Source organism: Otolemur garnettii, unplaced genomic scaffold (genome assembly GCF_000181295.1).
Source record: "Otolemur garnettii isolate 467f Iridium unplaced genomic scaffold, OtoGar3 scaffold00010, whole genome shotgun sequence".
Taxonomy (NCBI): domain Eukaryota; kingdom Metazoa; phylum Chordata; class Mammalia; order Primates; family Galagidae; genus Otolemur; species Otolemur garnettii.
The window spans coordinates 36,766,827-36,783,421 of record NW_003852405.1 but is presented as its reverse complement, the minus strand read 5'-3'; the positions used below and the strand labels follow the sequence as shown (position 1 = coordinate 36,783,421).

General features: G+C 45.6%; 1 protein-coding gene across 1 annotated transcript in view; it reads left to right on the top strand.

Moving 5' to 3' along the window:
- The window catches only part of SGIP1 (SH3 domain GRB2 like endophilin interacting protein 1), a 179,018-nt gene that overhangs the window by 63,193 nt on the left and 99,230 nt on the right, over positions 1-16,595 (top strand). The window contains exons 3-5 of the mRNA XM_023509889.1: positions 9,070-9,190; positions 14,400-14,424; positions 15,421-15,504. Coding sequence (XP_023365657.1) covers positions 9,070-9,190; positions 14,400-14,424; positions 15,421-15,504 — 230 coding nt within the window. The remainder of the gene's footprint in view (positions 1-9,069; positions 9,191-14,399; positions 14,425-15,420; positions 15,505-16,595) is intronic.

Genomic DNA, 16,595 nt, shown 5'->3' with positions numbered 1-16,595 from the left:
ATCTCCGTCCTTTATACAGAGGGAGCGGCCGCTGAGTGAGAGTCTGAGGGTCTCTTCCGTGCCACATGCCCCAGTGTTACCAGGGACTGTCACCCTCTGCCCCAGTGTTACCAGGGACAGTCACCCTTGGTCCCCTGCCCTTCTAACGCTTCACTCCCCGTGCTGTATATGAGGGTGTCAGCTGTATTGTGACCCATGTGCTTCATACGTGAAGATTTTGAGTATTTACTGGAGTTCTTTTCTCAACAATGGAAGAAGTCATAATTTAAAAGCTCCGGGCTCGGCCACTTCTACCTCACAGGGGTAGAGGTTGCTGTTGACACATGAGCCTTTGCCTGCCTGGGGACCCTCTTCTCCATTTAGTGGATGTTAAATCTGCAGCGAGAGGGATGTGGACGACACAGACAAGGCTCACGGGTGGGCACAGGGCACCGGAGGCAGGGCAAGTATCTTCAAGAAGCTTAGACTCTAAAAGAACAAGGATGATGTAAGCTGTGAGGCAGAGCTGGCTGAGTTCTGCAATGAAATTTGGAAGGACATGGTGGGTGGGGGGGGATCACCTCTGCGGCCCACATCCTGCAAGAGTGGCAGGGCCTATCGGAGCCAGCTGGGGGGTCAGCAGATCTCCGTAGTTTGAAGAGAAAGTCATCCAGAAAGAGTGTCGTCCACACAGAAGCAAATATGTCAGACACAGATGTGCAGCTGGTCCAGGGGACAGAGAATTCTTGTTTGGTTGCAGAATGCTGTGCTTGTGGAGCTACAGTAACAGATAAAGTTGGAGAAAATGGTCCCAGTGCCACGCTCAGTGAAGAGCTCTGTCCTCTGGTGACGTCAGAGCAGAGTTCCGTCAGATGGGACTGTGCCCTGAAATCACCGCAGTGGCCCCGCCACGCCCAGCAGCAGAGGTGAGCAGGAGTGCACGGGTGCTTAGGGGCCAGCAATTTGGAAAAAGCAGGGGCCAGAGCCCACCTTGGGTTTCAACCATGTTTCAAAGAAGACATATCTGGACCACCCTGGCAAGGACTCTCCAGACATGTGAAAGAAGCGTCTAATTTCTCTTGTAACAGGACTGTGCCAGGAAGAACAAAGTCGAGTGGTGGAAAGTGCCTCATCCCCAGCTGAGTTCGGGTTCAGCACTTGGGTCTGATTATTCTGCAGAGCCCCCATCTCCGATGACATTCCCCCCCTGTTTACTTTTCATCATTATTAAAGTCACCTCGTACTTTCCTTCTGCCTTTGAAGTTATAGTCTCACAAACTGAAAGACTAATTAGAGTATATAACAGAAAATTTAATCAAAACATTAAGGCAAGTTTCAGCTAAAATTTATTAGCAAAACTAGAAATGTGATTTAAATGATCAGATAATGTGATTCAGGCAAATAGAGGCTGTAGACATTTAGAAAATAATTAGGTCCTTTGGTATATGTAGCATAGGAAACAAAAACCATGCTCAGAAAACCTGAAACTACCCAGTCCCCGGGGCACCCTGGAAGACCAGTGTGTAGTGCCTGCTCTCTCCCTCTCTCTTTCTCTCTCCCTCTCTTGATACAGATGTATTTATACTTTTATATTATTATGTGCACCATTTATCACACACACACAAGCCAACTCACGTTCAGTGAGGCCACGTGGTGTGGTGCCCTGAGCTGCGGTAGAGGGCGAGGTCTGAGTCCAGGCTCCTCCATGCCTGTCTCTGGCTGTGGGCCCTGGGCTTCAATGCCCCTGGACCTTACCATTTACTCATCTGTTTTAAAATCAGATGTTGCGCTCTGCCTTTACCTTCTTTAACTTTAACCACCTATCAGTGTGTCTTCTAGTCTGTAACGGAAGCTGGAGAAAAGTCCCCTTCCAAGAACAAGAATTTTTTCCTTAAATTGTAATTTTCAGGGGGAAAGAAGAAAACAAATATTTTCCTACTCTTCTTCAACTGGTATCTTTAGAGGTAAAAAGTAATTCATTAAACCATAGTAGAGATTTGTTTTTTTTTAATTCCAACAATTTTAAGGATTTTTCCTGGGGTCAGTTTGATATTCAGACTCAATTTCTGGAAAATGTTGATTATGGTAAGCCATTGATTCTAGTAAGCTTGTTCCACGTGTGATTTATTTAGTTTCCCTGAGATCTGTTTTATAGCTATGAATACTGAGGCTGCGAGACGTCTAAATTTATCAATAATAACATGAGTAGCAAATGATGGAACCAATTAATTACATGGGACTGGAGCTCAGGACTGCAGAGAAGCGCTAACGGGAGTTGGGGTCCATCCATGCGGAGAGTTGACCCCAAAGAGCCACACACCCCTTCGTGCCGTGACGCTGTTGCTGGGGTCAGCTTCATAGCCAGGGACTGTTTCCAGTGTCTCTCTTATACCCAGGTGAGGCCATGTGGGATATGAGCCATGTCCTTCTGGCCCAGGGTACAAACCTTGTCCCTTGTCACATCCTCCTCCTACTCCATGGCTGTCTTGGAGACCAAGTCTTACAGCTTCATGGTGTGGAAGGAGCCTGACCAGACAGACTGAACAGACACAGCAGTCCCTGATGGTCTGAATGTGGAAAGGGAAGGGAAAGGAGGCAGCAGAGGTACTTTGTGTGTTTCTAGACGGAGCATTGTGGGAGGAGATGATGCCATTTTACTTGGGGGGAAACCCTGCTTGGCAAAGGAACTCGATTGAAGGGAAGGTGATGAGTTTAGCTTTAGGTTACACATACCTCATGTGAACACTTGGGGTTATTTTGATAGTCTGCTGGAAACTGAACAAGACTTCATAGACTCTTACAGTTAATGTATCCAACAGAAGAAACTGAAAAACTCAATCTTGGATGGCTTGGGAGGGGAAATGGATTTTCTTCTCCTTTTCAAATCGTTGAGTTGGGTTGGATACTTTGCATTTATATGATAGGAACTTCATGACAGGCTCCTGGCAACCTCACGTCCCTTTTCACCTCAGATACCACACACAGTCGTGTATGTGTGTCTCTTTGACAAGTAGGTGACAGTGGCCTAATGAAAGGGGTGTTTAGGATCTTAGTTACTGATCTCTGATCACACGTGATCCAGGGGTAGTGCTGTGTCTTCAGCCTGTACGAGTCCCTGGCATGTAACCAGTGCTCAGCTGGCTCCTTTTCTGCCAACCACAGATCAGGAGATAAAGAGTCTCCTGACAGTGGCCCCAAGGACTGAGAAGCACGCCTGCCTGGGGAATGCTCCAGCTGTACCAGTACCCAACACAGGGAGACTGGTGAAGAAAATACTGAACAGTGGTCGGTGCCTGTGGCTCAAAGGAGAAGGGCGCTGGCCCCATATGCCGGGGGTGGTGGGTTCAAACCTAGCCCCAGCCAAAAACTGAAAAAAAAGAAAAGAAAAGAAAATATTGACCAGTGATGGGGAGTATCACTGAGCTAGCCTGGAAAATGTAAGGACCTAGAATTAGACATCATTAGTAGAGCAACAAACAATAATTTAAATGTTTGGAATAGAGGAGCCATAAGTAAAGAAAGAGTAAGGTGATCTGACCATTTAGCTGAGAAGGGGCTGAGGGGGAGCTCACCAAATCTTCAGGCCCACCCAGTGTTAACTTTCCAAGAGAGGTGACTAAGAGGAAGAAGGTTTTCATCATAACATGATGGATTTAGCCCAATAGGAGGAACGCCATGACAGTGGACTTTGTTACCTATTGTGATTTTAACCCAAGGATGAATGGATGGAGGACAGATGGGTGGAGGACAGATGGAGAAATGGACGGATGGTCATTATGACTATGTACCCCGAAAGTCACGTGGGCCTGAAGGCCTTCCAGGGCTCTCAAAAGAACTTTTAGACCTAAATTATAAGTGTAGTTCTCTTTTAAACCTTTTATTTATGTTTGTTTATATACTAGCTAATTTTTAAGTTTTGAATAAAAGAACTTGATTTTATATATTTCTAACTTTTTAAAGAATTCCCACTCTTTTTGGAAGTAGACTTCATGGGTCCTTACTAAATAAGGCTGGCTAATACCCTGTGGAGTGTGGAACAGGCAATACCACGTACATCTCTTTCCACTTTGACTAACTCTCTGCCTCCACGGAGTAGCATAGAATTAAGCCAGAGGAATTCTATGAAGAATATGTTCTCTTTAAACTGAACTTGGAGGAATTTAGCTCAAAGCATTAAATGGCACATGGAGTGACAATTTATAGATTTTTTCCAAAGACTTAATCCTTCCTCCCTAGGCAAAATAAAAAAATGAAAGGGCATATAAAAATCATTTCTGTTATTATCCATTTTGCTTTCTTTTGGATTTATTTTCCTATTGAAAATGGAGTTTTTAAAAATGAAATTTGGGGAATTACAGTTCAATTGAACTTTTCTGCGTATGGTTGAAAATCAGTCTGTGTGAGTGGCGCCAATTGACTTCAGTGCTTCCCATGTGCCAGCACCAAGCTGGGGAAGGAGTGGGGGCGGAGGAGGGTGGAGAGAACCCACAAATGTGGGGGAGAAAGCAAAGGAGAGATGGACAGAGCAAGAGGGACGTGACTCTACAGGTCAACGTTCTAAGGCAGTGGTTCTCAATCTTCCTAATGTCACAACCCTTTAATACAGTTCCTCATGTTGTGGTGACTCCCAACCATAAAATTATTTTCATTGCTACTTTATAACTGTAATTTTGCTACTGTTATGAATCGTAATGTAAAAGATCTGATATGCAGTATGTATTTAGGTGACCCCTGTAAAAGGGTCGTTCGACCCCCAATGGGGTCGTGACCCACAGGTTGAGAACAGCTGTTCTAAGAGAACAAGTCAAAATAATTTTGTTAGCGTCAGAAGTGTTATTTTCCAGGCATAACCTGTGTCTCCTGGCTGGGTTGGGAGCAAGAGGCTCTGAACCCTACAATACCCCTAACCCAGGGAGAGGTGGCTTGGGCCTACTCAGATCACACCGGGAAGCCCAAGCCCAATCACGTTTGTGCCTGCACAGAGGGCAGTCTTCGAAAACGCTGCACTTCGCTGGCAGGAGAAAGTTGCATGTGTTTCTTGTGGTCTTTTAATTCCCACTTATCTTTTATGATACTGGTTAGTCAAATACATTTCTTAAGACTAAGTTTGGTTTGTTTCAACTGCTGCAACCAAAGAAAGCTTAATAATAATTTTATTATTTTCAAATCTTGATGTTGTATTTCTATTTCTAAAGGAACAGAGTGGTAATGCTCCAGGGAGAGAAAGATCAGGCTTTAGTTGCTCTTACCTACTCAGTTAAAACAGCTGATTTTGAATTGTTTAGGACCATCAAGCCTCCAAGAAAAGCAAGAGAATTCCTCGGGAAGTGATGGAGGATGGTGTCAGGGTTTGTGCAGGGTGGTCACACTCAACATGAGCCTACAAAAGTCTGTTGTGAGGGCTGAGATTCTGAGAGGTTAAACAACCCGCCCAGGAGGCAGTGAAGATGAGATGTGAGCCCATGTCCGTGGGAGCTCACGCCCATCTCCTGCTGTAACTGCAGCTGAGTAGAAGTCACCTCCCTGCTTCAGCTTCCGTGTTCCCACTCAGCTCCCTCCTCACTCTCATGTCAGGGCAGCCGACACCAAGCATTTTGTGGCCAACCTATTTCATGACCATCTTCTTCTCCTGTGTTATCAAAAGGTCAAATATTTCTTTTCTTATAAAAGGATGTCATGAATCTTAGCCCTTTGAAAATTCTTAGTTGCCTTTTAAAAGTCCCCATTTTAATGTCCCAGTGTGAATTTCCACCTATCACATCTGCACTTCCAGGCGCTTCCATCTCAGGCCCTTTTACAATCCACTGTCACTGGAGCACGTCAGCGGAGTGACGGGGCCCCACTTGGGGGCAGAGATCTCTGGTGTTTCCTTTGAGTCACCTAAAAATGAAGGTAAAGTGTTCAGACCAAAACGGTACATACCCACCACCTTTAATAATTCCTTCCGGGTGGAACCTCAACTATGTAGAGCTGCCAGGGCAGACATTTGCTGAGTGATGACCCTGTGCCCGGCACTGTTAGCCACTGAACTTGCCTTGTCTCCTGACGTTGCCTTTGCAGTCTGACACTGCAGACTCTAGACGCTGCAATCATACGTCCACAAAAAATCACGGAGGGGCTTGGCACCCGTAACTCATCAGCTAGGGCACCAGCCACCTACACCAAGGCTGGTGGGTTCGAACTCTGCCTGGACCTGCTAAAAAGAACAATGATGACTACGAAAAAAAAAATATCTGGGTATTGTGGCAGGCACCTATCATCCCAGCTACTTGGGAGGCTGAGGCAAGAGAATCACTTAAGCCCAAAAGTTTAGGGTTGTGTCTACCAAGGGCGACATAGTGAAACTCTGTCTCAAAAAAAAAAAAAAAGCCACAGGAGAAACTGGCCCCCATCTTCACTGTTCCAACCTCTTTCTGTAAAACCTCTTATGAAAAGGATCTGAGCTGGATTGCAGTACCTATATTTAAAACCTAGAGGAAAAGCTTATACACAAAGCACCTTAATCTCTTCTGACCGAATTACAGTGAATGTTGTAAGAAATAGACCCTGCCAGTCCAGAGTCGCAGTCAGTACACAGCATCATGCCCAGGGCAATTAAGTTTGCCTGTTTTTTATTACAGAGACTAAATATTTGGCCTGGTTCCTGCAGAAAATAAGTAATCCCATTACATGTCATTCACCTTTGAGTAACCCTCTGAGTTAATGAAGACACAAGCTCAAGACTTTCCTTTATTACAGAAATAATCTATTTAGCAAACATGGACTAGTTCACTGGGCAGGATACAAAGATGTAAACATGCAAAACGTAGTTTTGTGTTTAAGATGTGTGTTGTCCAATTTGCCTAAAGATGTCTCTCCATGTGCAAAAAGTAAAACACATTTGGGTTTCTGTTGTTTTTAATAAGAGGGTGAAATGAATTGTGATGACTAATAAAAAGGTATTCCAAAGTCAGAGGGAACTTTGAAATGTGGCCTGCCACTTACCGCCGTGTGACCTGGCACAAGCTACTCCCCATGCCCCATGGCACTAATCAGTGTAATAGCTCCTATTTTATTAGAAACGCGACTTGTATTAAATTGCACAATTAGAAGTGATTCTGGAAACAGGCTGTATGTTTCCTGAACCCTTGACTGGAAAATATATGACTCGGTGGCATTCACGACCCGATTCATCCTGGCTGGTATCCAGACCTGGTGGTCAAAAACAGGACAGTGTCTGTGGAAAACAACCCTTGCTTTTTTTTATTACTAGTTTAATATAAGACATACTGGAATTTATTTTCTCTCTCTCTCTTTTTTTTTTTTTTTTTTTTTTTGGTAGGGTATACTATTTTCTCTCTCAAGTCCAATTACAGAAAATAAAGCACTTGAAGACACAGGATTAGTCTGATAGAAACCAGTGGTGACTGGTGAATTTGACATTCATTATGAACTCAAGTTAGAAGCATAGAGAAGCCACTTCAGAGACTTAACACCCAAGAAAAATTATAGGAAGAAAGCTATGATTATGTAACTGTGATATTTCTGTCCTTATAAGGAAATAATTCAATCAGAGGTGAGAAAGAAGAAAGCTTTTAAAAAAAAAAAAAAAAAGAAAGAAAGGAAAGAAAATGAAAGGGGGGAAGTGTTTCTAAATATTATAGGTGGGTAGTTTTAAATGTCAATAAGTTTTCCTATAAACCCATCATGTGAGAGCAAAGGAAAATAGTTTCATGTAGGAGGAGATTAAAGAAAAAAAACTTCCAAACATTAACATTTTAAAGACTTAAATGGCTTAAAAGGAATGACTATTAAAATGCAAAATTAGCCTGAACAGAGACAACTTGAAGATTATATTGGAGCAGCACCCTGGGAGTCAGATAATGGTACTGATGACTCAGAGAATCTGAGTGGTTCAGGCTGACTCACATGTTTTGGAAGAACGTGGCATCAACTCACTGGTTCCCCTGGTGTTTTCTCCTTTGTTCCACCTGCTAGTGCCAAGCAAACCCTGAAATACCAGTGACTTTCCCAGTTCCAATTTGTCAAGAAGATTTTCCAAGCCACCAGGAACAAATGTAAGGTTTTGAATGTACAGAGATTAAGCATATTCGAATATTAACATAAGAAACACAAGCCAGTTCTGTATCTTTGGGACATGTAAGAGATGGGAGGCCAAACAGAGCCTTGACAGGATGGGAACAGAGGAGCCGAGACTGGGCTGGGCTTCCCAGGATGGAAGAAATGGGCTTTTTACCCCAGTGCTGCTGGGAAGGTGCTTCCAGGAAGATGTCTATGTCAACAAATGTGAGCTTGCACCTGTTCTGGACTGGAGTGCTTACCAATGAGGGGGTTTGGTTTTAGAAAGGCTCATAGCCCGTGAGGAAAACTGGCACAGGAACATGTAATATGTCAAAATGGAAACCATTTGACATATTATAATGGGTATAAAAGCCACACTTGGGAGGCACAGAATAGTCAATGTCTCACACAACTAGGATTGAGAGGCCTTCACAGGGGAGGTGACAGTTGGCCTGGGCCATACAGGATACACAGAAAACAGGGAACGTGTTCCAGCCAGAGGTGAGGACCACACAAGGCAGAGAGAGAGACTGGAGTACAAATGTTGACATTCATTCTGAGAATGGTTTGATAAACTATCCAGCCACAGATTGGAGGAAGTAGGAAAGATGGGCTGGGAATACAGGAGACAGAGAGGTGTGGGTGTGAGGCTCCCCTGGGTGCTTCCCATGCTCTGGGTCTCGGCATCACCCCAGTCTCCAGAGTACGTCTAACTTGGAAATGGCTGCTCTTCTACATCTGTGATTCGGTGTCTTGGCCGAGTCCCAGTTGGGATGATGAATAACAGGAGGCTAAGAAAAGCTTGAGATCTCTGCTGGGCCCATTCATCTTTGTGTTGGTTGAACTTACAGTGCCAACTCCTTGATTAATATCTATTGAAGAATTCGATCCTGGGCACGCCTGACGCACACACACACACACGTGCAGTGATAAATATCTATTGACGAATTCGATCCTTGGCACACCTGACACAAACACACGTGCAGTTGAAGAAACTCCCATTGCCTGCGGACGCTCTGGCTTCACAAGAGTGTTGCAAGTTTCAACATACCTTCACTTTCCTGACCCTTTACTCTCTCCCCACAGGACTGAAAAAACGCACAAGGAAGGCCTTTGGAATACGGAAGAAAGAAAAGGACACTGATTCTACGTATGTACTTTAAGACTTTGCCTCCCTCTTCACAGCCCGCGAGAAGCGACTGTCATTGTTAACCTTAACTTTGCTGCAGTTTTCTTGAATGTCATGCACTGTTCTATCACTCTCCCCATTTCAGGATAAATTGTAGATGTTCAGTATGAACAGTTCTGAGATTTATGCTGAAAAGGTGAAGATTTTTCATCATACACTCGGGTGTTGGTTTTCTATTTAATGACCTGATAACCACCCCTCCCAGCAGTCCAAGGAGGCAGAAAGCAAGACTTATTTTTGAGGGGACTAAACAGCTTAATTTGCATATCCAGGGCTGCCCATACTATGTGTACTAAGGAACAGAAGAAACACCCGTTTGGATAGATTAGACCTAGCCAGAAACAGTAGTGTAGCCTGGATACCATCCAGAAGCCCTTACTTGAGATGCCAACATGTTGTCCAAGCAGAATTTTAAATCAACCAACAGAATTCACAGGAGTAATAGTATATTTGGCTGTGAATGAGAAACCAAGGGCAGGATCACGTGGGGGTCGCTTTTACATGTTTAAATGGTCCTGCCCCAGGGAGTTAACTGCCCACAGACACTGGTAGACCCTTGAAAATGTCCAGGGACGTAACAGTTTCTTTTCACTTTGTTCCTCTTATTTGACCATCTAGAACTCTCCCTTAGAAGTACTGACTCTGACACAAACCTCACGTGCCTTTTTGAGCCACACGGGTAACCTGAATATGTGGAGTCCACACTGGCTCTGAACTTGGGACTCCAGCCCCAGGCCAGTGCAAGGAGAGCTCAGCTCCTCAGTGGCAGCTCCTGCACTCGGGTGAACATGCAGACCTGTGTGGTTTGCTTGCATCAGAATTGAGCCCATTCTATCCTTTGTTTGGCTAGAATCTCTGAAAGAAAGAAGCCTGAAAATGGAAAGTCAATAATTGGGCACAGGTAAAAATGAAGAAAGCCACAATTATTCTCACCTTCAGCGTTCATTCTATACATTTTTTCATGCTATGCGTTCTCTGTGTCCTTATCCTCCAAGAATTTATAATTCGTGGGATAAAATATCTATTACACAAATTAAAATACTTTTAACAGCTACATGAGGCAGCATGTTTGAAAGGCCTGCTGTGGTACCTGGTGCTTAGCAAGTGCTCAGGAAACAGGACCAGCTGCTGCTCTTATTACTGACACAAAATTAGTATGTGGTAGTTCCTGCTGAGCCATCAAAGTGGAATTTCATGGGAATTTGAGGCTCATATTTGGACGCCAATCAGTGATGCTTCAGGGAGAGAGGAGCCCGGAGTCTGGCCTTCAGGAAGATAAGGATGTGTGTTTCATGCAAAGGGGACAACCACATAGACAGAAGTACGGGTGGAAATGTGCAGAAAGCAGATACCAAGGAGATAAATGGGGCCGGGGTCCACCTGGGCTGCAGATCACAGTGATAAAGGGAGGTGAGGCCAGGGAGGAGGCCAGCGCCACACCGGAGATCTTAAACCAAGCACTGTAAAGGATTGGGGGAACAAAAGTTATTTTTTGTCTGGATACCAAATGTTAAGTCTCCTCTTCTTCCATTTTCTTTGTGCTTTTTCGTTTGGTAAATATTTATTTCATGGAAAATACATTTACTGTAGTCTTGTGAATTTTTCTAAATGATGAAGTAAAGAATATTTCCCTAAGGATTATATAATTTACATTGTTTCTTAAGAAATTTTCCATCTTATGAACACTAGCCACCCAGAATGGGTGACGGCCCCTTCTCTGGGGTCAGAGATCTGGGCTCTAGACTCAGCACTGCGAAAGTCCCTGGGCTTTGGGAATCCCATTTCCCTGGTGGGGCCCCAGGCTGTGTACCTGCACACACAGAGGGTGGGGTCTGAGCTCCTTGAAGGGCCCGATGCTCTGCCAGGCAGTCAGTCAGCAGTGCACACCCACCACGTGCTGTGGGGGATACACCAATGCCGCTCAGGAAAGATCATCAGCAGAGACCAAATCCATTTTCCCATAAAGACAATATATGTCTGCAGCGAGATTTCTAGTGTGTAAAGAAAGTTTGAAAGAGAAAAGGAAATCTATTGAGAAGAGAAAAGAAGTTAAACAACCTCCCCAGGGCAGCTGGACTCCTCTGCGTATGGCCAAAGTGCTGTTTTCCATCACTGTTTCTGTTGTGAGAGCACGCGAGGGTCCTCATGGCCTCGGACAGACGCTCAGTCTGCCCTGCGCTTCTCTAAGGGGACATTTGTTTGCAGAATCCCAAGCATCTTCCCTAACTTTGTGTCCTTTGAGCGCCCCAGGTTACCCAGGTGGTGCCAGATTAGCCGAGAGCAGGCTCTATCGTGCATCGTGGCCTGAGGACACGGTGCTCGGTATCTGTAGTACAAGCCTTTGCTTTCAGAGCCCCCACTCTCTATCAGATCACATATCCTTCTGGGAAAGGAATTCGGAAACTCTCCGGCACTGCGCCATCCCTCGGCGTCAGCTCAGGCTGTCAGGCTTTCTTGAACCTTGTGGATGCAGACTGGTTTCAGGGTTGCCGAAACTCACTTGGGGTTGCTAAGCAACCTGCTCTGGGAGCCGCCAGCACCAACTTCAGCTGATTGCACATCCCCAGACAGTGGGGTGAGGATGAGAGCTTCCTGATTTGATCATCACTGCAGAGGCTGACAGAGGGGAAGGGTCAGAGTCTGTGCTAAGTGGCAGCCCTGTCTGTACAGGGGATTTTGTTACACTGAAATCCTTTTTAGCCCTCCCAGTAATGCAATAAGATTCGCAGTCATACCTCAATTTTAGAGATGAGACATCAGTGCCCAGAAAATAAGACTTGGAGCCAGAGTGTTTCTCTGGAACCCAGTGCCTGTGCTTTCAGCTCCTAGAAGGAAAAAAACATCAAAGGGCAGAATTATAATCCAAATAAGAGAATAAAACACAAAAGGCAGAGTTTGCAAAAGGCAAATACTGAAAGTTTTAGAAACAGAGGCCAAGGGTCCATGGTAGATGATTAGTTTGAAAGTGGAAGTCAGAACATATAATAGGTCTGCCGTTAAAAAGAAAAAATTCAGGAAATTCATGTCTGAGGCTGCGGCCTCTCTGCACTCCCTCTCCCAGGTCGATTATGTAATAATTACCATTCTGGGTGAGCTGGGACGATGTCCACTATGCTCTGGACCCTGCCTCAGGCCCCCCACTTATGTTAGCACTGAATCCTCTGCTATCCCTGTGGAGCCTCAGAGTTTTCATGGCTCTTTTCCAGATGAGGTAACAGACACGAAGGGGTGACGTGACTTGGACAGGCTTGCACGGCGAGGAGACCTGTGCTGCGGCCCCTGCAGTGGGCCACAGAGCCTGTGCTCTGCCTGCCACGTCTGCGGCCCCCAAACGGGGAAGCGCCCACCCAGTTCCCATCAACCGATAAGACCCAGGGTCAGGCAAGACTCCCACAGTGCTGTGTGCAGTCAGAGTTTTTCTGATTAAAAATTTTGAAATACCGTCCCAATAGCTACAAGGGGCATGAGGCCCAGCAACTGCTCATCTAAGGTCTGCACCGATGTGCCCTTGTGCCTGGACCAAAGTGGGCAATGCCACAGCCAGGCCAGTCTCAGAGCCTTCCCTTCTCCGCTTCTATTTCTTTCTTGCCTCTGAACATATCCTACCAAAATGTTGATCCAGTCACCTCTCCCAGCTCCTTCAGTGGGGGCTGGTCAGAAATGCTCGTGTTGTGCAGTACACAGATGCGTAAAGGGAAGTTGGCTTTGAGGAGCTTGGGCTGGTTCCTGGCCTCTGCTCTCCCCTAGGCCGGGCTCAGTGTGGCCGTGGTGACCCAGGACGTACTCTCCTGCCTCATTCTCTCTGTGATGGGCACGTCTTCTCTGCCCTATTTATCCCCTGGTCATAGCCAAGTACCCAGCTCATTTTAGCACTCAATATTTGTTCAATGAATTAAGACTTTTGTTATCTAAGAGTCTTCCTATCTTTCTTTTTTAAATGAAATTTCCCTGAACTCGTTAATTCCTATGTCCAGGGAATGTCCAAAGGCCCCAAGATTTCTGGCAATCCCATGGGTCCTCTCCCTGCATCTCTGTGGGCACAGAACTCACTAGTTATGAAAAACTATGCTTCTCTCAAGGGTATTGTCATCCAAGCAGAATATTCTGAAAGTTTCAGAGGGACGTTGATGGGAAGGGGAGTCACATCTCGGAATCGTGTTGGCCTCTCACCCACTCTCTGCATTTCTCTCTTCCCTACCCCTCTTTCTCCCTCTCATTTGCCCCACCCTATAAAGCAATAAAGCTTTATTTATAATAAAGCAATAAGCATTTCCTTACCTGGTCCCACCTCCTAGAGAACAGTTCCAACCCCACCAAACTCCTCCAGACGTCACAGTACCCCTCAAGCATACTAAGGTTCTCCTCAAACTGTGCAGATCTTTTTCCAAGCATAGTTTTAGTCCCCTGGGCAATATAACATTTTTTAGCTCTTTACAGAGAGAACCAAAGTACAAACAAACCATTTAGCAAAACATTGCACTCAATTTCCTCTCTCCTGTAACAGAAGGAGAGGTAAATGTAGAAATGTGGAGAGAAATCTAGATTGTCAAATAAAGTTGAAAAATACCACAAAAGTCTCATCTTATAGGACACAATTCAGAACTATTCAGAGGGGAAAAGAAAAGGGGGCCAGGTACTATGGAGAGCACCTGTAATTCCAGCCACTTGGGAGGCTGAGGCAGGAGGAGCAGAGTGAGGCCAGAAGTTGAAGGCTGCAGTGCTCAATGTTGTGTCTGAAAAGCCACTATACTGCAGCTGGGGCAACACAGGGAGACCTTGTCACCCTTAAAACATGATAATAATTTAGGAGGAAAAAAGGGTAAGAGAGAGCAATTTGGTTTACATGGGTTGTGATGGTTGTGAAAGCAGCCAGACAGACCAGGACAGACTCCTGGTGAACTCTGCTCCTACCAAGGTGCCCCCAGCCACCAACCTGTGCCTTTTGGACTTTAGCCTTCAATGAGACTATCCTTCTCCTACACACGTGCACATTCCCCACACTAAAATATCACTTGAGAAATTTGTTTTGATTTAGTTTCTGTTAGCCAGGTTTCGGGGTGGGAGTGCAGGGGAGGCGAGGGTGGTGGTGGTGAATTATTCTTGTTGTATTTTAGTCTGAGTGGCAAAGTGACTCGTTTTCATAATAGCTATCAATTTCTTTTTGTTACAGAGGTTCACCAGATAGAGATGGAATTGTAAGTATTTAAATAACCATTTTTAGTGAGTTTGCTCTGTAATACATGCTAAGTTTCTTCTAGCCCTATGTTCTGTTTTTGTTTCTTCCCCTATACGGAACAAATAGCTTGAATGAGTTTTTCCAGACCTCTCACTGCTGTAATTTTCTGCAATAATTGCAGGGACGTAAAGGCGGCTCGGTCAAGTTGGTCTTGTTTGTTCATTGCCCTCAGACCGTGCCACAGAGCAGGCGAGCACAGCGGCTGTCAGCAGCGCGGCTCAGAGGCCAGACAGGTGTGCAGCAGCTGCCACCATCAGCTGTGACTCCATTCCCAATCTAACGATGTAAAAGCTCATTATGTAAGAATGTTTTCTGCCAGCAGAGGCCACAAAGTCATAATGCAGCTGAGATCCCATGAAATTGAAATAAACTTTTCCCCTATAGTAGTGGTACTGCAGATAGATGCATTTTCTTTATTAAATTCCAAAATAGGGAATGGTCTTAAAGCCACTTACGCCTGAATTTACAGTCTGGAGGAGGAAAATGTGTCTCCTGGGTTTAGTTTAACAATGACTCTTTGCTCTCTGGCCACTGGAGTCCTCGCTGTGTGCAGAGACTGTGGCCCTCGGGCTGAGCGCATCCAAGCCACATGGACAGAGTCTGCACCAGCTTCCAAGATGACTTCCTTCAAATCCAAATCAGATTCCTATTCAGGAGGTTCAAAAGAACAGCTGGTACTGGGGAAAAAACGGACTCCCATTAGGCTCGTTGGGCTGGAGTGGGGACTGAAATAAACCTGGCAATTAAAAATATATTTTTTTAATCACCCTTTATAACGTTGTGCCTAACTGCGGGTGTTAATTGCTGCTCTAGCAGGAGTTGTTCTCCCACACGGACTCAAGGATTTTAGCTTCTGGTGCTTTTTGCGTTCATGTGGTTCTCACCGTGAAATGCTAGGAAAATAGAGTGAAATTGATCAGACCTTGGGTAGCACTGTAATCAAGGCTCTATTCAGCAGGGGAAAAAAAAGACCCAGAAGACTCAGCTTCTCCTCACCTCTTGCTTCTGGCTCAGAGCCCTCTCGTTAGTGCTGTCTCAGGTACTCTGCTTCTGTGTCTCTGCTTCTGGCTCGGTCCCCTCCAGTCTGACTCTGGCAGGCTCTGTTGGCCACTGTGCTGCGTCCTCACTGCTCCAGGCTGGCCTGCTGCTCCCAGCTTCTCCCTCCGTCTGTCCCTCAGTCATGCCTTTTTTTCTTCCTCCCACCACACTCATCCCCTCTGAGGTCTGGTGCTGCCTCCTCACTGTCCTCAGCCCTCCGGGCAACACTATTGAAGTCTTCGGTAGGACGTGCACCCAGATCCAGGCACCCAGCAGATGGCTGTGCTGCGTCAGGAGCCCAGGGGGCCCTCTGGGGACTCACCCACCCCAGGTCAGGCTTCACGCCTGAGTTCCCCAAGTCTGCCTTCATCTCCCACATTCCAAGTCACAGAAGGCTATTTATTAGCAGTTAACCACTGGTGATGATTTTTAGGGAAGAGGAATTATTTGATCACAATTTCTCAGGAAATAACCCAGACCTGTTCCAGAAAAGGTTACATTCAAAATAAATGTGTTTTCTCAGAAACGAGGTGGATAGCTTAATAGGGAATGGAAAAATTATCAGCCAGCTACTAGTTGAAATTCACAGGTTTGTTAACTGAGTCCATACACCACATATGCTGGGTGCTACTAACACTTCTGAACTACTTGGTAAGCTGATGGCTGCACAAAAGCTTTAATTGTGGTTTGTCCAAACCCAGTGAAGCTCTCTGGTGGCACTGCTTGTGAGGCTGCATGGCAGGGCTGAGCTGTGAAGCCCTGCTCTCCTGGCTGCCTGCTGGCCGCATGTGCCCAATGCTGGAAGAGCCTTCTGTGTGGTGTCTGAGCCCTCAGCAGCTGTATGACAGTGCATCCAGAGCACACACAGCTCTAACTCGTGCAGGGTACACTAACTTCTAAGTGGTTCAGCTGTGTGACAGTGCGGTCCAGCACAGACACAACTCTAACTCCTGAAGGGTACACTAACTTCTAAGAGGTTCGGCTGTGTGACAGTGCATCCAGCACAGACACAGCTCTAACTCGTGCAGGGTACACTAACTGCTAAGTGGTTCAGCTGTGTGACAGTGTGTTCCAGCACAGACACAGCTCTAA